At 43.3% G+C, this 18912-nt stretch overlaps 1 protein-coding gene across 2 annotated transcripts in view; it reads left to right on the top strand.

Moving 5' to 3' along the window:
• Positions 1 to 18912, top strand: part of fut8b (fucosyltransferase 8b (alpha (1,6) fucosyltransferase)) — an 88103-nt gene that overhangs the window by 40237 nt on the left and 28954 nt on the right. For both annotated transcript variants that reach the window (XM_042390951.1, XM_042390952.1), the window contains 3 exons: positions 6785 to 7391; positions 16834 to 16952; positions 18002 to 18164. In XM_042390951.1, the coding sequence (XP_042246885.1) occupies positions 7189 to 7391; positions 16834 to 16952; positions 18002 to 18164 (485 nt within the window). In that variant the 5' untranslated portion in view covers positions 6785 to 7188. The remainder of the gene's footprint in view (positions 1 to 6784; positions 7392 to 16833; positions 16953 to 18001; positions 18165 to 18912) is intronic.

Genomic DNA, 18912 nt, shown 5'->3' with positions numbered 1-18912 from the left:
CAAAATGTTGTGAAGTAAACAGCAGCTCATGAAATATTCACCACACTCCTTTATATGTGTGTAGGTGTGCGAGCGTGTGTGTGTGTGCGCAGTCAGCCATACCCGACCGAGCCAGGTGACTCCCACACACCCACTCACAGGCATCCGCATGCATATAAAACATCGGGGCGCCCCAAAAAGCCAAAGGGTGTCTCCGCATCTCAGCTGTGCGCCAAGTGAGAAGCGAAAAGCAGCTCTGGGAGTGGGAGCACTCACTGCTGCTGAGTGAGTCAGACGTTTTGCTGATATTCATACTGTATTGATGGAAAGAAATAATCAGGGAGTCACATTCAAAATGTAATCGTAAAGGCTTTTGTTGCAAATGGCAGGAAGCAGGGGAGCAAACATTTCAAGTTATAACCTTTTGTTCATGAAACATTTGTGTTGTTTTCCTCTGCCGCTGCTACTTTTTGCATTAAAACATTATGATCAATTTTTTAGTGCCTTCCCCTGATTCTTTTTTTTTGTTTTACATCTTTGTCGGATCCAGCAGTAAGTGTCTTTTGTTCTGGTTCTTGTATTTGAAATGTGCCCGCCTGTGTTCCTGACACTAGAGTCATTCATCCCTTGGAAACAAAAGTGGAGGCCGGAAGGTCGTCGGATTGAACCTCCAGACCAGCTGAGAAAATAACTAAAAAAAGCTGCTCAGTGGCCATTTGTAGCAAACTGGCTGCACCGGCCGGCCATCAGGTGGAAATGAGTGTAGCTTTATAGCTATAAAGTAGGTTGTTTCTGTAGAACAACTTGCTCAGCAAACTATCCCTGGATATATAATGGTCAACAATTGCTGAGAGAGTTGCACTCAGTGTTTCTTTTGCTACATTTCTGTAGTCCAAACACCTGCAAGCTTCCCCTTTTTATTGTGCTCATAAGCCGATACTGAGAATCTGACATCTCGGATTGAACTGGTCATATGTTCGATGGAATACTCCAAATTTCATGTATTAAATATTTAATGCAGCTGCTGCCCAATTGTTGGCAACATTCAGCCTCCCCTGTCAGAAAGATATTTCTGCATCACAGCTACAGATGTGTCTACTTTCATTTTCCCATCGACTTGCTTTCAGTGCTGCCGTGCATTTGGTCTCATCCTGCCTGTCTGTTTTCAAGACACACACATCATATCTCTGTCACCACATCACCACACTACATGCCATAACATGTAGCACATCTTGCTGCATATCACCCTTAGGGTTGCCCCTGGCAACCAGGGCTATCGCGGTGAAGGAATTTCTCCTGCGGTGATTTAGGGTGGCTCAACAGCACGGTATGTGGTCCATGTGGTATTATCACCATATTGTTTGTTTTTTTGTGAAAATCAAGGTATGTTAGTCTGATTATGTGTCTGTCGAATGGAGCAGCAGTACCTGACGGACATGGAAACCTCACTCCATGTGGAAAGTTGGCCAACAGCCGAGTCCCCTTAAACCTGGGATTTATGAATGGAGTCTGGCTGGATGGGCCTTTAGCTTGTATGATTGGTGAAAAGCTACTTTACCTCACAGGTTAAATGGCAACCTGGTCGGCTGTGCAGCGACCCAGGAGAGTTTAAAACATATAATTGAGACAAAATATTCATATGGACGTGTTTTTAACCACTGAGCATTGGCACCGATCCCCAGCAGATTAGATTGTTATTCTGGATGCTGGCTGTGGGAGGCTCGGGTGAGGCTCTGTGGAACCCCACAAGTGAGAACTCAATGTGCGAGACGTTGTGCGCAGCAGGCGGGATCCTCTGGAGCTGCCAGGCCGGACTGGATGAGCCGCTGAACATTCAATACACACGCATTGAAGTGTAAAACAAGAAGGGCCTGGCCTCATGAATAAAAGAAAAAACATGAACATAGCACAGTTGTGGTGGTTGCTTGCCTTCCACCATGGTTGGCTTGTCTATAGTGCAGTATCGCTATAATGCGGTTATTGCAACAGCCCTACTGGAGGAACTTTCCCCAGGGACTAAGAACCTTCTGAGGAACCTTGTTCCTCTACCTGCCTTTCCACCAGAGTGACCAGGGTCTAAATGATGTTCCAGGGTGATTGTTATATCCCCCAAAATGTCCTTGCTGGGGGGGGTAGTACTTTCCAAAAGTACAGGAACTTTGAGGGCTGGGTTTGCAGGGAAGACTGTCATTGATTGGTCAAACACACACAGCGCGACTGCTTCAACTTGTGTACCGCTTCATTCACAAAACAAGGAAGTGCTCTAATATGGATTTAGGACAAGTAGAGGACATTTCTCTGTATTTCTTCACGTTAGCAAGGTTAGGCTTTGTTGTCGACTTCCCGACTCATTTTAAAAAAGAGCAACAGAAAAAGAGAGACAGCGCAGCGGTGGTCAAACGACCTCGAGAGTGTATGGAGAGAGGGAGCGGTGGTAGCGAGAACAAAGCCCCTGAATCAGAGAAATAAAACCTTATTTTCTGATTGTTTATTTCATGGTGGTTATGTTCTGAAGTAGAAATAACCATCAGACACTCAACAGATGATTTACTGTGGAGATAGATGCTCTCAGTTTCATTTTCCTCCTCTTGACTTCTCCTTTTCATTCATTCATTACATCCAGCTAATGCAGCAGTAAATACAAAGAACAACAGGACAAATCTGTGATGTTTTGTCCTCATGTGTGAATACAGCTTTTCAAGCGCTGCTGTCATTTTTTAATTCCTTATCGGCCTAATTTGCGTGATCCACCTGGTTCCTGGGATGCAGTGGAAAAGTTCCAAGTTAAGTTCCTGAAATTGGTTCCTCTGGTCCCAATGCACCTGGAACTTTTGGTTGAAACGGGGCTTAATATACTCTCCTGCACCAACACAGATGAGAAGCGACAGATATATGTGGTATAGATGACGCTCTCTTCCACTTGTCCCCAAGCCGGAGTGGTCGTATTGGTGTAATAGAAGCCGCCCTTGGCCAAGCTCCATGCATAATTCAGCGGTGGACTTCATCACAGTGCTTATTGCCTGGAGACCGGAGCCTGCTGATAGATGACCTCTGCTGTGGCCTGAGTCACGTTGAAGATTCACTAGCAGGCCTGAAAACAGGTCATCTCTGCTGACCCCCGAGGCTCCTGCATGTTGCCACGGCGCAGGGGTATTTTGTGACAGCGGTGACAGCCGCCCCGCAGTTCCACATGTACCAAGCCAGGCTTTACCGGCCAAGCAGGCCCCTCGGTTGCCATGAAGCAATGTGAAGGGCATTGTGGAGAGAGTGATGATGTTTGAAGCACAACATCAAGATGAAGATTTGGGGAGTGTGTGTAGGGGGTGCAGAAAAGAGGTTCCATTTATGAACAGCAGAGGCCCACTTGTTCCTTCCACTTACTGTATACAGTAGGAGGACTGGACATTCAAAAGGACACATTTCATTTTGTCCAGAGACGCTGAGACCTCACAATCATTTCACTTGGAGGATGAGGGAGGAGGGGCTTGGTGAAAAGAAAGTGGAGAAAAAAAGGGAACTACTGTATAAGGCCAACTTATCTAAAATCCCACAGTCAGCATATCTGTCACACAGTCCAACTTTGAAATAATTGTACCACAGAGGGTTTATTTATTTATTTAACTGACATTATTATAATTTCCATTATTTATTTAGTCCCTGTTGGTGGCAACTCAAGGGCAGATGTGAGAGGTTTGAGAAAATGCAAAAATCTTCAGTGCTGTGCACTGGGCTATATCGCTGGTGGAAGATTACACCGCCAGATCTTCATCAGTGGAATAAATTGTAGTAGAGTGTCATTTTCTCTTTAATCAGGCCACATTCTGCTGACACAGGATTCAGTAGATGTCTCCTTGTTCTCTTAGTTATAAGTGATCTGAAACCACCAAGAGGCACCATGAATGTGTTTCTCTTCTCCTTTGCCACTTCATCAAAGCCAAGGTTAAGCTCAAAGGCATGTTGAAAAGGATCTGTAAAACCGTCCTCCCTCGTTATCTGACACCATTCACTAGATTGATATTTTTCATAATGTAGAGTTAGTAGAGATGGCTTTTATTTTAAGAGAGAATTAACCAATAATCCTGTAGGCTTGGTATCTTCTGAGATGGAGTACATACTATACTATTACATACTGTAATAATGATTATTGAGAACTCTCAGTATTTAATTGCAAGCGGTTGATCCCAGGTTCTGCTTTCTTACCTCTACACACTGTGCGCTCCCAGTAATGTGACCAGATTAGCTCACACTGTTCTACAATCTAGACTCAAATATGAGGCTAAATTTTGCTTTTGCTTCTAATGACACTAGACCGCGCAATAATTTCACTCTTGTAAGGTCAGGTTAGAGTCCATTGCCATTTCCAAAGATCAAAACTCCACATTTATGACCTTTAGTATAACATATGTGCTTTTCATTATGCTTTTATATCTCATTATGCTGATATCTTTTTTCTTTTGACCTTGTAATATGTTTCTGGCATTGCGTATGAAGGCCTTTAAAGGGATACTCTGTCAATTTAATCTTGCATTTCCATAAAGTGGGAGGATTTGCAAATTTACAAAGACAAATTTAAAAAGCAAATCGTCAAAATCAAAACAGCAGAGAGGCTGAAATATCCTGACTTGTAGTGCGTAGCGAAGCGTAAAAAACAAAATCCTACAATTCCCATAATGCTATTCAACAGAGTCTTTCATTACACTTTCCCTGTTTAAAGGATCTTGTCTTTCAAATTTCATGCCCCCAGTTTATGACGCAGGTTTTCTGTTAAATATTTTAAGTGTCAAGCTTAACTCAAGATAATCCTGATGATATCCTCAGGGTTATTTTCTCAGACTTTAAAAGCTCCCTACAGAGCCACAAAAGACATTATACAACTGTTTTCACAGGCTAAGAAGCACTCTCCATGACGAAAATAAACTGACCTTTATGTATAAAATCAGTGGCTTGCCCTTTTAAATAAAACTGATTTGCTCTTACTGGGTTTGTTCTAAACAGGTGTTAAAACAAATATTAGCTTTTAGCTCTATTATCTTGACCAATATCACAGTCAGATGTTGGCCAATATTTGCACGTCCAAGTTTTATTATTATACCTGTAATACATTACTAGGTTAAATTGACTTTCAAGTATAAGTACAGTAGAGCAGCTCTAGCTAAAAGTGTTATCTCAAATTTTTCCATATCCTATTGGCAGCGCTTGCCTGCCTCATCCAACTGTTTTATATTTATCAGTTTTAGTCTACTGAACACAAACCTCATTATAGCTCCTCAAACACAGTGACAAGGGTTTTTGCAGCCTGCCTTTTAGTAAAGTCCCAGTCGTGCATTAGCTAGTGGAGTGCTACCCTCTTGCAGCTCTTATTTTCCATAATAAAACACAGCTCAGCACATCCTTGCCCTGCATGCATAAAGAGGAGCCACCACTGTGTCAGCCTAGGTTAGTCACAACAGCACCAGCAAAGAAGAACCGTCTGCACAGATTTCAGCAATCCCGCATCTTTCAATAAGAAATGAAGGAGAATAGTTTGCACCTCATTGTTTCCATGACCTCAGCTGCTGCATTCTGGGCAGTTTGCAGCAGCGAAGCATGAACAGTCTCTGTGGTATTACAGCATGGCACCATTTATGTCCTACATATCAACTATGCTGCCATGGTAAACATGATGAGCTACTGTTAACCTACTTCTGTGCTGCCAGGCAAACCCCAGAAGGAACACTTTCCTCTGTCTTGAACGCTCACAGGCAGAACCACCAGAGACACTGCGACGTGTCAATCAACCCCACCCCACCACCACTCACATCAAGTCTCAGATGCTTGGCATTATTCCAGTGCGCTGTGGTACACACTCAAGAGATGATAGCACGCATGCACACACACTTGAATATTGCGCGCACACACACACGCACGCACACACCTGCCAGTCTTCATCCCATCACACGACTAGTCTCAGTTGCGTGGCAGGGCTTTGTTGGGGAGTTGACAGCGAAGGTTGCTTTATAAACCCGGCACGAGTCCATCTCCCTCTCCCCCGCTGCTTTGGGATGAAGGGAAGTGATGATCCAGGGATTTTTCGTTCCCTCTGCTCCATTGAACTCACCGTATCACCTTGACAATGTTGCATTCTGTCACGGAGGCTACGAGGATGGCAGCGGGTTGCTTGGGAAGGAGGAAAAATGGTTGGGAAGAACATTTGTGTGATACAGCTATCTCCAAACAAATCCATTAAATGTCGGGCTTAGAGGCGCTTTAACTAAAAATGTTGGGAGGAAACGTTGGAAGTGGGTTGCGGTAGACTGGTTGAAGATGTGGTGTGCGATGTCGAGAAAATAAAAGATATATTCTTGTTCGTGTGGTTGCTTGTACTGTACTTTGGAGCGACTAGTGTGTGCATCAATGGAAGTGTGTGTTTGTGTAACGTGCAAGCAGGCAAGACGTAGAAAGTGGAGCATCCCTGTCCTGCCTCAACAGCATTGCAGCATAGCACGGGGACCGCACATCACTATGTAAATGCAAATTGCAGTGTCATGATGATCAATCCTGTAGTCTGCTGAGACAGGGTTATGTCGGGACCAGTCAGCAGCATCTTGGCTGTATCTGTCAGTCTGTCTGCCCTGTGCTCTGTCTCTGTATGGCACTGTATGAGGCATGTCTGTTTATCTGCCAAGGTGGATTACTGGCCTTGCTCTTCAATTATTTTAATTTGTCTCTGTTTGCTCAACAAGCACTTAAAGTAGTTGCATGACAACACTTTTTTTTTTTTTTGTATAAGCTGAACTAACTCTCATGTCTTTCTTTGTTTCTGCAGGACACAACTCCAGTAAAAGAATCCCGTGGGACTGTAAGAAATCAGTGAGGCAGATTGGGATAAGCCGGCCAACACAGAGCTGGGTGGAGAGGAGAGGACACCAATCAGGCCGTCAGAAGACAGACATCTAAGCCATGCTTTAGCACACACAGGAGAAAGGTGGTTGATCGCTGGATAACGCCCCCGCTTTTTCTTATACACTCCTGAGCCGGAAACGCGCGCATCACCCTCTCATCTGTCATTCGCTGTATAATATCCCTGCAAAGATGCCGATGCCAAGGTTGGCACTGTGGCACTTGTGGTGACGGGGCACAGAGTGTGTGCGCACATCCGGCAGGCACGCCGGTGGGTCGGTGGGTGTACAGGCACACCAAGAGGCATTTTCGGGTGGGTGTGGTTGAACCATGCGGCCCTGGGCGGGTTCATGGCGTTGGATTACCCTGGTGCTGTTGGCCTGGGGCACGCTGCTCTTCTACATTGGTGGTCACTTGGTGAGGGACAGCGAGCACCCAGAACGGTCCAGCCGGGAGCTCTCCAAGATCTTGGCAAAGCTGGAGCGGCTCAAGCAGCAGAATGAAGACCTGCGGCGCATGGCCGAATCGCTCAGGTAACAGAAAACTGTTATAAAGTTGCTTGTGTGTGCCAACACTGAACACCAACAAGATTTTTACTTACCAGTGCATTTACATTACATTACATCTTGGTTTTGACAAAATGTTCTGTAAACCTTATGTTAACTGTGATTGTAAACCTTAAACCTTACCCAGGTGTCTGACGCCTGCCCTGTGCATCTTCAACTGAACTTCTGTAGTAGGGCTTCACTTAACAAGCAAAAAATAATATGATAATAATAATAATAATATGATGATATACATGCTTAAAAGAAAGTCTGACACCAGCAATGCAGAGAACAAACTTTACTGTTGCTCTGGTTTTCCGTTGGAAAACTAGAAAGGAAGGAATACGTGCATGCAGATGTCAGGAACCTGAGTTCTGTTAGATAGAATCATATATAGAGGGATATGACATATTACCAGGTTTCTCCATGTTCCATGAAAATATCATATCCCAAATATAAATAAACTGGGATACAAGTTTTGACATAAACATAATCAGTGAGAGGTAAGACCCTGCCAACAGTGACAGCTGAATTCTCACCATCATTCATAAACTTGACACCCCCAATAAACTCAAAGCTACAGTTAAAACAGTACAGTACAAAAAAACAAATAAGTGCAGAAACAATTAATCAAGTCATCTGTTAGTCTACAGCAGAAACAGTTTTGCTAATCTAATTGTTTAAATTCGTTATCAAGGGTTAAAATGTCAAAGACCATTTCATAGACTAAACGAATAAATCATGAAAAATATTTGACAGATTGATAAATAGTAAAAGTAATAGTTCCAGTTAGTTCCAGCCCAAAAGCAACAGCACTGATCTTAAAATGTAATTCCATCATTTTCCATTATATTCTACAGTACATCATATTTTTGTCCTTGGCATTGGCAAGAAAGCAGAAGCATTTCTAAACATCTACATGGATGGCAAAGTAAAGATTTAGTAGTAGTAGTTGTTTTGCAGTTTTTCTCTGCATTTGCAGTTCCTCCTTGGCCCAGTCCATGTAACATTAAATTATGGAATGCAGTGGTAAAATGCATAATTTCCCAAAGTTTAGTCATGAATTGATAAATGGATCTGAGATTTTTGGACAAACTAATGAAATGCACATCCCTTGCTTGCCTGGTCAGTCCAGCAATTAAATACAGTGCAGCAATTTAAAACACCCTCTAGCCTCCTGGTAGTCTAATCAGAGTAATTTTACAAATGCCAGAATGCAGCAATGAGATGATTGCTTCTTTAGTTATTTGTGAAATTTTAATCAGCATCTGATTAAATCAGCATCTTGTGTGTGACTTGTAGTTAAAGAAATGTTGTCACAAAGTTTAATCAAAAGCTGATCAGTAGTGTCAGAAAGATGTTTGACAAAGATGGATGGACTCGCACACCTCACCGGATTTTATTGTGTTATTTTGGCAGGCAGTAGCACATTGTAAGAGCCCATTAACCACACAGCATCTTTCACACATTCAAGCTATATGTACCAGAGAGACAGATGGTTCTGCTCTTATCGCCGCATGCTGACAGCGTTTCTCTTTCGCACGTAAACATCAGGTCTGTGTATGGGTGTGTATGTCTGCAAGTGTGCACGCATGTGCATGGAATGCAATTGTGTGTCCTGGTGCGCGCCATATTAACAGAGAACTCGAGCTTTAGATGTTGCCATTGCTGCTCGTCTGTGATATTGCGATTCACTTTGATGCAGGGCCCTCATCAGCATACACAAACACGAAAAACACGCGCACACGTTGCTTCAGACAGCTTGTCACTGATTAAATCCCTTGCTTTTGTAATTATTCAAAATTGGCTCAAAAACAAAGGTGGAATTCATGGCATAAAAAACAAGTGCAGCTTTCAGTCGACCAGTGTCCAGATGGGTCCCCGACACACTGCACGCTTGTTGCTTGTTATTGAGTTCGGTTGTTGATCTGGGACTGAGGCCTCCACAGTTGTTTACTAGGGCAGTGCTACAGTGCCTTCTCAAGTCCCTCTAAGCTTCAGCTAAGTATCCAGCACAGCAAGCCAAATGCAGGCAACTGGCTTGCTGAGGTTAAGCTTTATGAGCTATTGACAGAGACAAGGGTTGGTTTGTCCTCTGTTCAATTCTGTGCCATTGTACATGCGTGTGTGTGTGTGTGTGTGTAGCAGTCTGATACAGGCCTAGGAGAGAACTCCACCCCGTGCGTCATCCTATAGTGTCTCTTATCCTTATATTAGAGGCCTAATAGACGCAAAGAGGCTGTTAGCGAGCTGCCCATCTCCTGCCACAGCCCCTCCCTTCTCCATTCATTGCCTCCTACGGTTCCCCGTTTCGCTCCTCCTTCACCTCCCTCCTCCTCCTCGTCCTCCTCTGGCTCACTCCACCACCAAACTGCTGACAGAGGCATGGCGCTGAGCCAGACTCCAGCCGGCAGGTTGTCACAGACTGACTGACTGTGTAACAACTCACTAGCTCACTGATCGACTAGCTCAACGCATGCCTAACCTAATTCACCGACTTACACGTTCTGCAGATTTGGACTGAGAACATGAATCTCTCAGTGTTGTACATGAAGCAGAACCAGTTCTTTGCAAGCATCCTGCTGACTCTGGTTTCCTACAAAGCACGTAATATTAGCATTAGTGCATTCATTTTTACTAGTGCAGTGCCCGTTCGGAACAGGCCAATTACTTGGCCTCCAGTATTGCTGCTTGCAGGTTTCTCCAGAGCTGCTCATCCAAAGAACAATTCACATTTCAAATTGCTTACATGCGGTAAGTCGAACAGTTTGACGGCCATACCAGTTATTCAGAATTTCAACTTCATACAGTGCCCTCCAGCATCAGCAAAGGTGGTCTGCAACAAAGATTAGATGTCACAGTCAGTGGTTAAACTCTGATGTCACACACACTGCTGTCCACTTTCCACAATGGAAGATGAAACTGCCGGTTAAAATCACACTTCAAATTGTAAGTTGAACATTTCAAGTGTTAACACTCACCAGACAGCCATACCAATTATTCAGAGCTTCAACTTCATACAATGCCCTCTGCAAATATTGGCAACCTTGGTAAAATATGAGCAGAAAAGACTGTAAAAAAAATCTCATAAAGGCAATAAATATATATAAATAAATAAATATAGATAAATATAGCATTTAACTGAAGTGAAATGATTCAAAAGAAAGAATGAATCATCATTAGGAAAAAAAAATTCTCAACCTTTTATATCTTGTCATTGCTAACAGCTAGCTATTTGAGACCATGCTATTTCCAGGAACAAAAGCATTAATTCTGAAAGTCTAGCCTTTTTCAGCTCTTTTTTACAACAAGTGTCTTATATTCCCAGATTCAGCAGAGTCAGGGCTATTGAATGGTGATACCCAGGACACAATTAGGGATGAGCATTTCAAGCAAAAATATAGTTGAACTTGTTAGCGAACGTAAGATAATCAACTGGCTGCTGTCATTGCTAACAGCTAGCTATTTGGGACCAGGCTATTTCCAGGAACAAAAGCTCTCAAGAGCTCGCACTGGACACTGCACTTCCTGGGGTCCTCAGCAATCCCCCCACCAAGTGTGAAGTTGAACGGACAGACATACATACAGACAGACAGAGAGACTCCTTCCATGTTAGTTAGATGAGAGGCCTCATAGAGATACAAACCCATAAAACTGACATTATTTCATCTTAATCACACCCTTGTGTTGAGTTGTTACACAGAAGAAACCTACCACATACAGGCTGATTTATAGTTCAGAGAAGGATTTAACTTAGTTAGTGTCATCGCACCACTGCAGCTCCAGATTGATGGGATGTGCGTTAATGAGCAGTGTTGTGCATTCATTACATACCTGAAGGGATTGTGTTTATATTGTCTCATTTGCTTTGTGATGGAGAGGACAGTCATGCTGAAGCACTTTGTGCAGGATATTGATTTGCTATATCACAAATTGCAAATTTGCAAAATTTTCAACCTGCTCAAATGGAATTACCATGTGAAATGAATCAATCTATCAATCAGCTCTTGGATTCAAATTAGTATCACCTGGCTGGCCTACACAGTCAGTCCAGTGATTCAGTTATTCAGGGTGAATCCTGAGTGATCGGTGTGACAGGCAGCTTGCCAACCTACCAATCACCCAGCAGCATTAATGAGAGGTGAGCACGGGGTCGAGTTGCTCAGTCTGTCTGGCTCCGCCCTCTCCGCAGCTGTCAGTCACCTCGGGCACGAAGCCACAGCTCCTGCAGAGGCATTGACACGCGCCAGTCTGATGGTGTGACATCGGAGGGAGCGAAGGGTGAGAGTGACAGCTGGGCTGAGCGATGAGGACCTGATCGATCCCCCAGGCATGCCAACAGAGGGATGGAGGGAGGGCAGGGGCAATGCAGAGGGGGCGGAGGGGAGGGAGCATGATGGATGGCGTGAGGACTGCGCTAAGTAAAGAGCCGCAAGGAGGAAATAGAAAATGAGGATGGGAAGAGTTGCGGAGACCACAGTCATCACACTAATCTCCTGTACATGTTTTTTCGGCCTACCTTGGCGCCAACAGGATGAGATGTTTCGCATTGCACAGTACCACCAGAACTAGGTGATAAAAGGCAGTGTAGCCCCCTTTCTTAGATCAATAGCTTGTGTGCAACTGTTTCAGTTGGCCCTGTGGTAAAAACCACTCCCATCTGATAGGCCCTAAAATAAATGCAAAGAAGTATTTGCATATACCATGTGACCCACATCTAGAACAGATGGAGAAGGGGGCAAGATTAAGACAAATTGTTTTTGCCATGCTTCAGTGGAATTGTCTTTTAATGGCGCAGGCCGTTGACCACTAGACCTCAATTACTCTCTGTCTATGTGCCCTTGTGTGTTTGCCAGTTTGCTTCCGGCTACATTAGCTTTTTTTTTTTTCTACACGTGGTCCTTTATTGCACATATCTGCTTCATTTGGGGCTCTATCTTTCATGTACCGTATAAAATGTAAATGAAAACCGTTGAGAGAGCCTCGTGTAGTTGTAGGTGTGATAAGGCCCCCTGTCTACCCATGTGTGAAGAGACAGCGAGAGGATTAATTTATCCTGTAATGTGCGGCCACTGCAGCCCCACCAAACAGATGCCGCCGCCGCTTCTTCCAGACCTGAGCTCCCATCGACCCAGCCGTCGCTCAGGCTCGGCGAGGGAAGGTTGACTACCGCACACACTAGTCCCATTGTGGGAGCTGTCTGTGGTCGGGACATCTCTGTCAAGTAGGACTCAAGGCAGAGCTGGCTCACTCTGGATGTGTTGAGGCACTGAAGCATGCAAAGCAAGAATGCACCATTCAGAATCAGTTTACCCGGGATTATACTGTTTGAATCAGTGGTCACAACATGGATACAGGAGAGGAAGGAGACAACAAAAACTGATTCGACATATTCTCACAAACACAACAGATACACACGTCTACTGTAGTACATATAGAATATAACACATTCAAACATTATGTATGGAGGTAGCATTGTCATCAAACATATCTAGCTTTCCTTATAGGCCCTTCAAACTGATTTTGCACGGTGGTAGCTGGTTATCATGGTTATACCAGACTTTTCCACCCATTGATGATGTTTACTTGCCTTTTCCCACTGCCACATTCCCGTGGTTTATTAGCTTGACTTATTGGAGTCAAGTGATTTGGTGTGACACACAGTGAGTTTCCCAGGAAAGGCTAGATTGTGTCAGTCAAGTCCTTGATGCATCACAGGACATGCACACATTCATATATAGAAACATTAAATCCAAGTTCCTTCTCAACATGAAGGCAAATTGCATTCATGTAGCCCTCTTTCATCTACACCTCCCAGAACACTTTACATCTCCATCCATATGTATGGATTTCCAGGTCAGCACGTGGGTTTTCTATTGAAGTCAACCAGAGTGTATTAAATCACACCACGGAAATATGTATGCGCTGCAGTGGCACCCAGGCCCCCACCATTCAAACTGCTCCGCCCGGCTCTGATCACCCAGTGAACTCCATGGTTACCGGGTGTAGGGGCGGGAGCCAATGGAGCGACAGCTGGGGCAGCATTTCAGAGGAAACTGGGTTGCATGCTGAACCTCACCTGCTATCTGGCTCAGTGCTTAGTGCCGGTGGGGCTCATCACCCTGTGCTTTCATAGCTTGTCTTTTACTCCTCAGTGTCGCCCTCCCCCACCCCCCCCCACCCCTCCCCACTTTCCTGCCCCGCCTCCCCTGAGTCAGAGTTTTTCTCATCTGTTACGTCTCTTGTATCGTTTGATTAAGACACTGTTGAATCCAGCTGCTTTGTCTAGTCTCTGCTTCAGGTCCTCTAGAGATACCGTCAGGGATCATTTGTGTATTTGTATACGGCGTTTGCCTCCTTCCTGTGTATGTGTGTATCTGTGGGTTTTGAAACCGCTGAGTGTTTGGATGTATTTTATATCAGCGTATCTAGGTTGGGGATGCTTGTGTTTTGCCTGCAACAGCATTGTGTCTCAGCAGTTTATGTCTCTTTGGAGGATGTTAGCTAACCTCTGTACCATGTCTGTATTCATTAGCCTGTGCTGGTCTGGCCTACTTCTTCTGCCTTGTTCAAGGAGATATCGTGTTGCTTTATGTTACACTTTAAGGAGTATATAAAACCCCTGGGAAATGAAGTCACAGAGGAAACAGTCCTACTTCCTGTACAATGGTGTAACTAGCAGGTTGGGGTGTGGCTTTTAAGAGATTGTGGTGAAGATTGTTTGAACAGGCTTAGTTCTGATACTAGATAGTAGAGCTAGTACTCGGAAAGGAAATGTACCTGGGTCTTATTTCAAATGATCTATGTCAGGGAGCTGAAATTGACACGCCACAGATTTCACAAAGGAAGCAAACATGAATTTAAGTCATATATGAATATCCGTGACCATCACTTACATAATGTAGGAGGTAAAATATCCTCCCTTTTCTCCACAGTTATTTCCACGGCTTTGAAGCACAATGCTCAGTTAGTGCTCAGTGAAGTGGGAGGCCAGGGCTTCTCGGCTACTGGGGCTTGAGCAATGAAGGGGGAGTTGTGCAGCAAGAAGAGCTGTTGCAACTTTAAAAGTCTCATCTTTATGCCTGCCAGCGACTGATGTTCCTCACTCAGGGAGCAAATTGAGTTTGCATGCCTTGATGACTCATTAACATGGCCTTTGCAGCACTTCACCAATGCCCCTGTGCATTCGAACATATTCCTTTTTAAATAGTTTTATGTAGAGGAATTGATTCGGTATAATGTCAGTGGCACTTCTTTTTTTTTACTCCTCGGCTAATTCGAACTCTGTGTTCTGAGCATGTCAGAGCGCTCATTTGTGTCTTCATTACATGCAGGCAGTCGTTATTCAGTTCACTGAGACTGAGCTGATTTAAATCTTTGTATTTATCATGTAGCCATAATTAACAAAATACTGATCATAGATCATTTCAACACAGATTAGTTTATATATATATATATGCACTTGAAAATAGCTCATTGCATTAATGTGAGTAAATGGACTAAAAGGCTGCACAAATGCAATTTCAAATATGAGTATATTTGCTAAGCCTTCTAAATATGATCCTGGAGCACACATCTGTCATCCATTCACACATTTTATCAAGAAAAAGACACATATATATATAGATCTATTGATATCTATGTGGCTCAGTGGCAAGCAGGAAGGAATGAACAGTTGTGTGTGACCTACATGTTGTGTTTGACAATAGACCTTTTCAGTTCTTCACACATGTAAGACAGAACAGACCACCGTGGTTATTGCAGCACTAATGCAGCATGTGGAACATGAGAGGGGTTTTCCACAGTGGCCACTGACAAATGGTCACAGTACAGTAACAAATGATGTTTAATCTATTTACTGCAGTGGAATAGCTTTGATTTAGATGCAGTTATTTTTTTTAAAATTGATGTTAGTTCTATCTAAGTATGTTTTGATTTGTATACTGTGTTTTCCACATTAAATTCAATTTGTATTCATTATAGAGTTTAAAGGTTAGCAGATGTAAGCACTGTATAATAAACTGGCCGGTTATAAATTTGACATTGTTAGAACCAAAGGAGAATAGTAATCTGGCTTTTCTTTTCTTTGCTACCTTCATGCACTTTATTTTTGTTTGAAGTTCTGTATAGTTTTTTTTAAAAATCAAAATCATGTCAAAAAATGTTATTTCAACAATTTCTTGTCTCCATAATTTGACATTCTGAGTATTCGATGGATGATTTAACAGGATGTAATGCTTGGATGTATTGTTCAGAGGTAGACGCGCTGGACCTAGCAAACATGGAAAGTAATTCAGTACTTTGTACATAATGTTGAGCTCAAAATAAATAAACCTAGACAGGGCTTCAGGAGGTTCCGCCGTGGTGTCTGAGCAAATAAAATATAACTTTCAATGGTTAACAGTTAAAGATGCTAGCCTTCACAGCAGAGCTTTCATTGCTGCTTTAAAGTCTAGGAACGTCTAAATGAGAAAAGAGTTACCCCCACTAAGATACTATGCATGTCAGTTCAATCAATGAATGTTTAGGTGATAAACGTTCTCGCTGCCTCTCGTCTCCAAACTTCCGCACCTTGTTAACAACTATTAAAACTACGAGTCGAAGATAAAAAATGAAGCAGGATCCTGCAACCTTGTGGGCTGCTTCCTCACATAGATTTGGGTGGATAGTTTAAGAGGAATTTGACATTTTCAGAACAGCTTTCATGTTTCTCCAGATTAGAAATCATGAGGAAAGACTAATTACAATCTGGCGAGTGGTGCAGGAATGGTTGATGTTGGTGTCTGAGTCGAGAAGAAAAAAATCAGTCGGCTATAGTTCAGTCAGTCATCATCATCACCATCGTGGTGCAGCTCACTTTAAATGGTGTCTGTCTCATACTAATTCATTTGTGGTTCTGGCCAAAATAAGGGCAATAAAATTGTGGGATTGCTCCAGTTTGAACTGTTTTCTACTCCAGTTTGTAATAAAGTAACTTTTACATTGAGCCAGTGCTGAAAACAGAGCAGTCAACAGAAAACGGATTGACAGCAATTTCAATGATTGACTAGTTAATGTAATGATTGTAAATGTAATATTTGTGCATGTTTTTTTTTTTGTTTGTTTTTTATTTTTAAATCCAGACTAAATAAGCAATTTGAAGATGTCAACTTGGCATCATTTTTTCTAGTTCATTAAATTATCCAAAAAATATTGATAGCTTCTTCTTCAATGATGAAAGCAATCATTACTCGCAGCACTAAACTGAGTGCATTTTAATTCAGTTATACTTCCCAAATCTGGAGATTTTTTGTTTACTTGGATGTCAGTTTTACAATGTCAGCATTGTATTTCCGCAGAATAGAATTTTTTGAACTCCTCTCCTGCCATCGATGTACACACGCGTCCATGCTCACCCATCACAACCTCTCCTTGTGTCTTTTGCTCACAGGATACCAGAGGGTCAGGCAGAAGCTGGGTCCCTGGCCGCAGGGAAACTGCGCTCCCTTGAGGACCAGCTAACCAGAGCCAAACAAAAGATCCACAGCTTCCAGAAACTCACTGGAGATGGTAAGCTGGGCAGGGCCACCGAAAAAGTTGCAGGGAAGGGTTCGGCACAGAGCTTGAAAGATATGAAAGGATTGATTTTTGAAGGAGTTGGGGTTGAATATATGATATGAAACCAGTCAGCGTCCCTTTTTGAGCCTGCCGTACCTCAGAAGCGATGATGGCGGAGCCCCACCATCGGATTGAGCAGGGTTATGTGTGTATTTGCCACTCTAAGCAGTGGTCAGAGGGGCAGGAAAGCTGTCAGGTGAGCGGGGAATGTGTGAATGAAGTGGAAGCAGTGTGAATGCCCCAATGGCAGAATAGGAGAGAGAGAGAGAGAGAGAGGAGAGAGGAAAGAGACAGACAGAGAGAAAATAAAGGACATGTGAGCGTGGAGGGCAGCACAGGGTCAGCCTTTCCATCTTGCCGCAGGGGAAGAAAAAGCTAAAAATACCCTCCAGCTTTTTTCCACCAAGGGAGGGAGGGAGGAGAGAAAAGAGAGTGCAAGATAGGAAGGTAAAAAAAAAAAAAAAAACAAACTCCACCACCATCTCCTCCTGCTTGAGGCTGTTCTTCCCTTCCCTCGATTTTTTTTTTTTTTTTTTTGTTTCCCTCGGCAGAAACCAGAGCAGGCAGCTGTGTTATCCATGTGGGTTACTCCACATTGTTTGGCTCGGGTGGGGTGTAGAGTTCCTTCCTGTTGTTAGAACTGTGCGAGAAAAACACATGAGAGAGAGTTATGAGGCACAAAAGCAGTGATCAAGTGCGTCTTAATGAGGTCAAAGCAACACCCAGGGACACAGAATGAAAGAGGGAAATTTTAATGGTTATATTCCGAAATGTTGCTTTGTGCCATTAGCCTGAAGCCGACATAATCTATTGCGCAAACATTCCTAAAGACCTTTTGGCATCCTTGTTCCTCCTAGCTGTATTCCCACGGAGGTGCTTTGAAGTTTTAGTCTTAGATTCGTAGTTTTAGATCATACCTGTGCCTCAAATGTCACACCAGCTGAGTATCTTTTGTTACAGTATGTTTTGTTGTGAGCTGTTCTTTCTCAACCCCCCTGCAGGACCCGGGCCCACTCAGGAGGAGCTGCGGAGGAGGGTGGAGAACGGCGTTAAGGAGTTTTGGTATTTTGTTCGCAGCGAGGTGAAGAAATTGGCCAACGCTGAGCCCAGCGAGAGGCAGAAGTACGCCGACACGCTCCTCCAGGACTTGGGACACCAGGAGAGGTGGGCATATCGTCGCTTAAAAACACGAGGGAAAAGATCACAGGTGGAAATGTCAAAACGTTCCACAAGGATTTTAAATCTGTGGCAAATCTAGGCAAAGCACACCTGGCGGGGCCCTTCTGTGTAGAGTTCCCCCTGGTTTACTCCCGCAGTGCAAAGTCATGCACGTTGGTGATTTTTGAAACGCTGAATCGCCCCCAGGTGTGAATGTGAGAATGAATGTCTGTCTATGTGTTTTTCTTGGATTTACCATGCATAAAGAAATTAGAGACAATATTGAACATGTCATAAAACAACACCCCCCAGCAAATATTGAGACATTTTACTCTTTAAGGGCATATTTTTCATTAGTAGATATAAACCCTTCATAAATAGTGGTCTGAAAGCCTCCGAAGAGCTTCATTTGTTTGTATAATTCTGTTCCGTGTTCAAAATGATGTTCTGTCTCACAAATCACCAATATGTTGGCTAGTGACATCATTGGCTTAATTCATTTTACTGAGCATTCAGCTGGCACAGCTGTTATGTACAGTATAGGACTGGGTACTGAACCTCAGTAGTTTATTGGTGGTGACTTAAATGTATCCGCAGCACAGAGAATGCATTGAATGCTTCATCAGATTAATAATCTTCTTCACTTATTCTCTGATCAGATACTTCCTGTTTTGAATCATAATTTGGCCTTTGTTATGTTGACTATTTCATTTAAGTTCTTGCTTGCGTTTAGACAAAATTTGATATTTTAGAA

The sequence above is a fragment of the Thunnus maccoyii genome, chromosome 17 (genome assembly GCF_910596095.1).
Source record: "Thunnus maccoyii chromosome 17, fThuMac1.1, whole genome shotgun sequence".
Classification (NCBI taxonomy): Eukaryota; Metazoa; Chordata; class Actinopteri; order Scombriformes; family Scombridae; genus Thunnus; species Thunnus maccoyii.
This window is presented reverse-complemented; position numbering and strand designations above follow the sequence as displayed.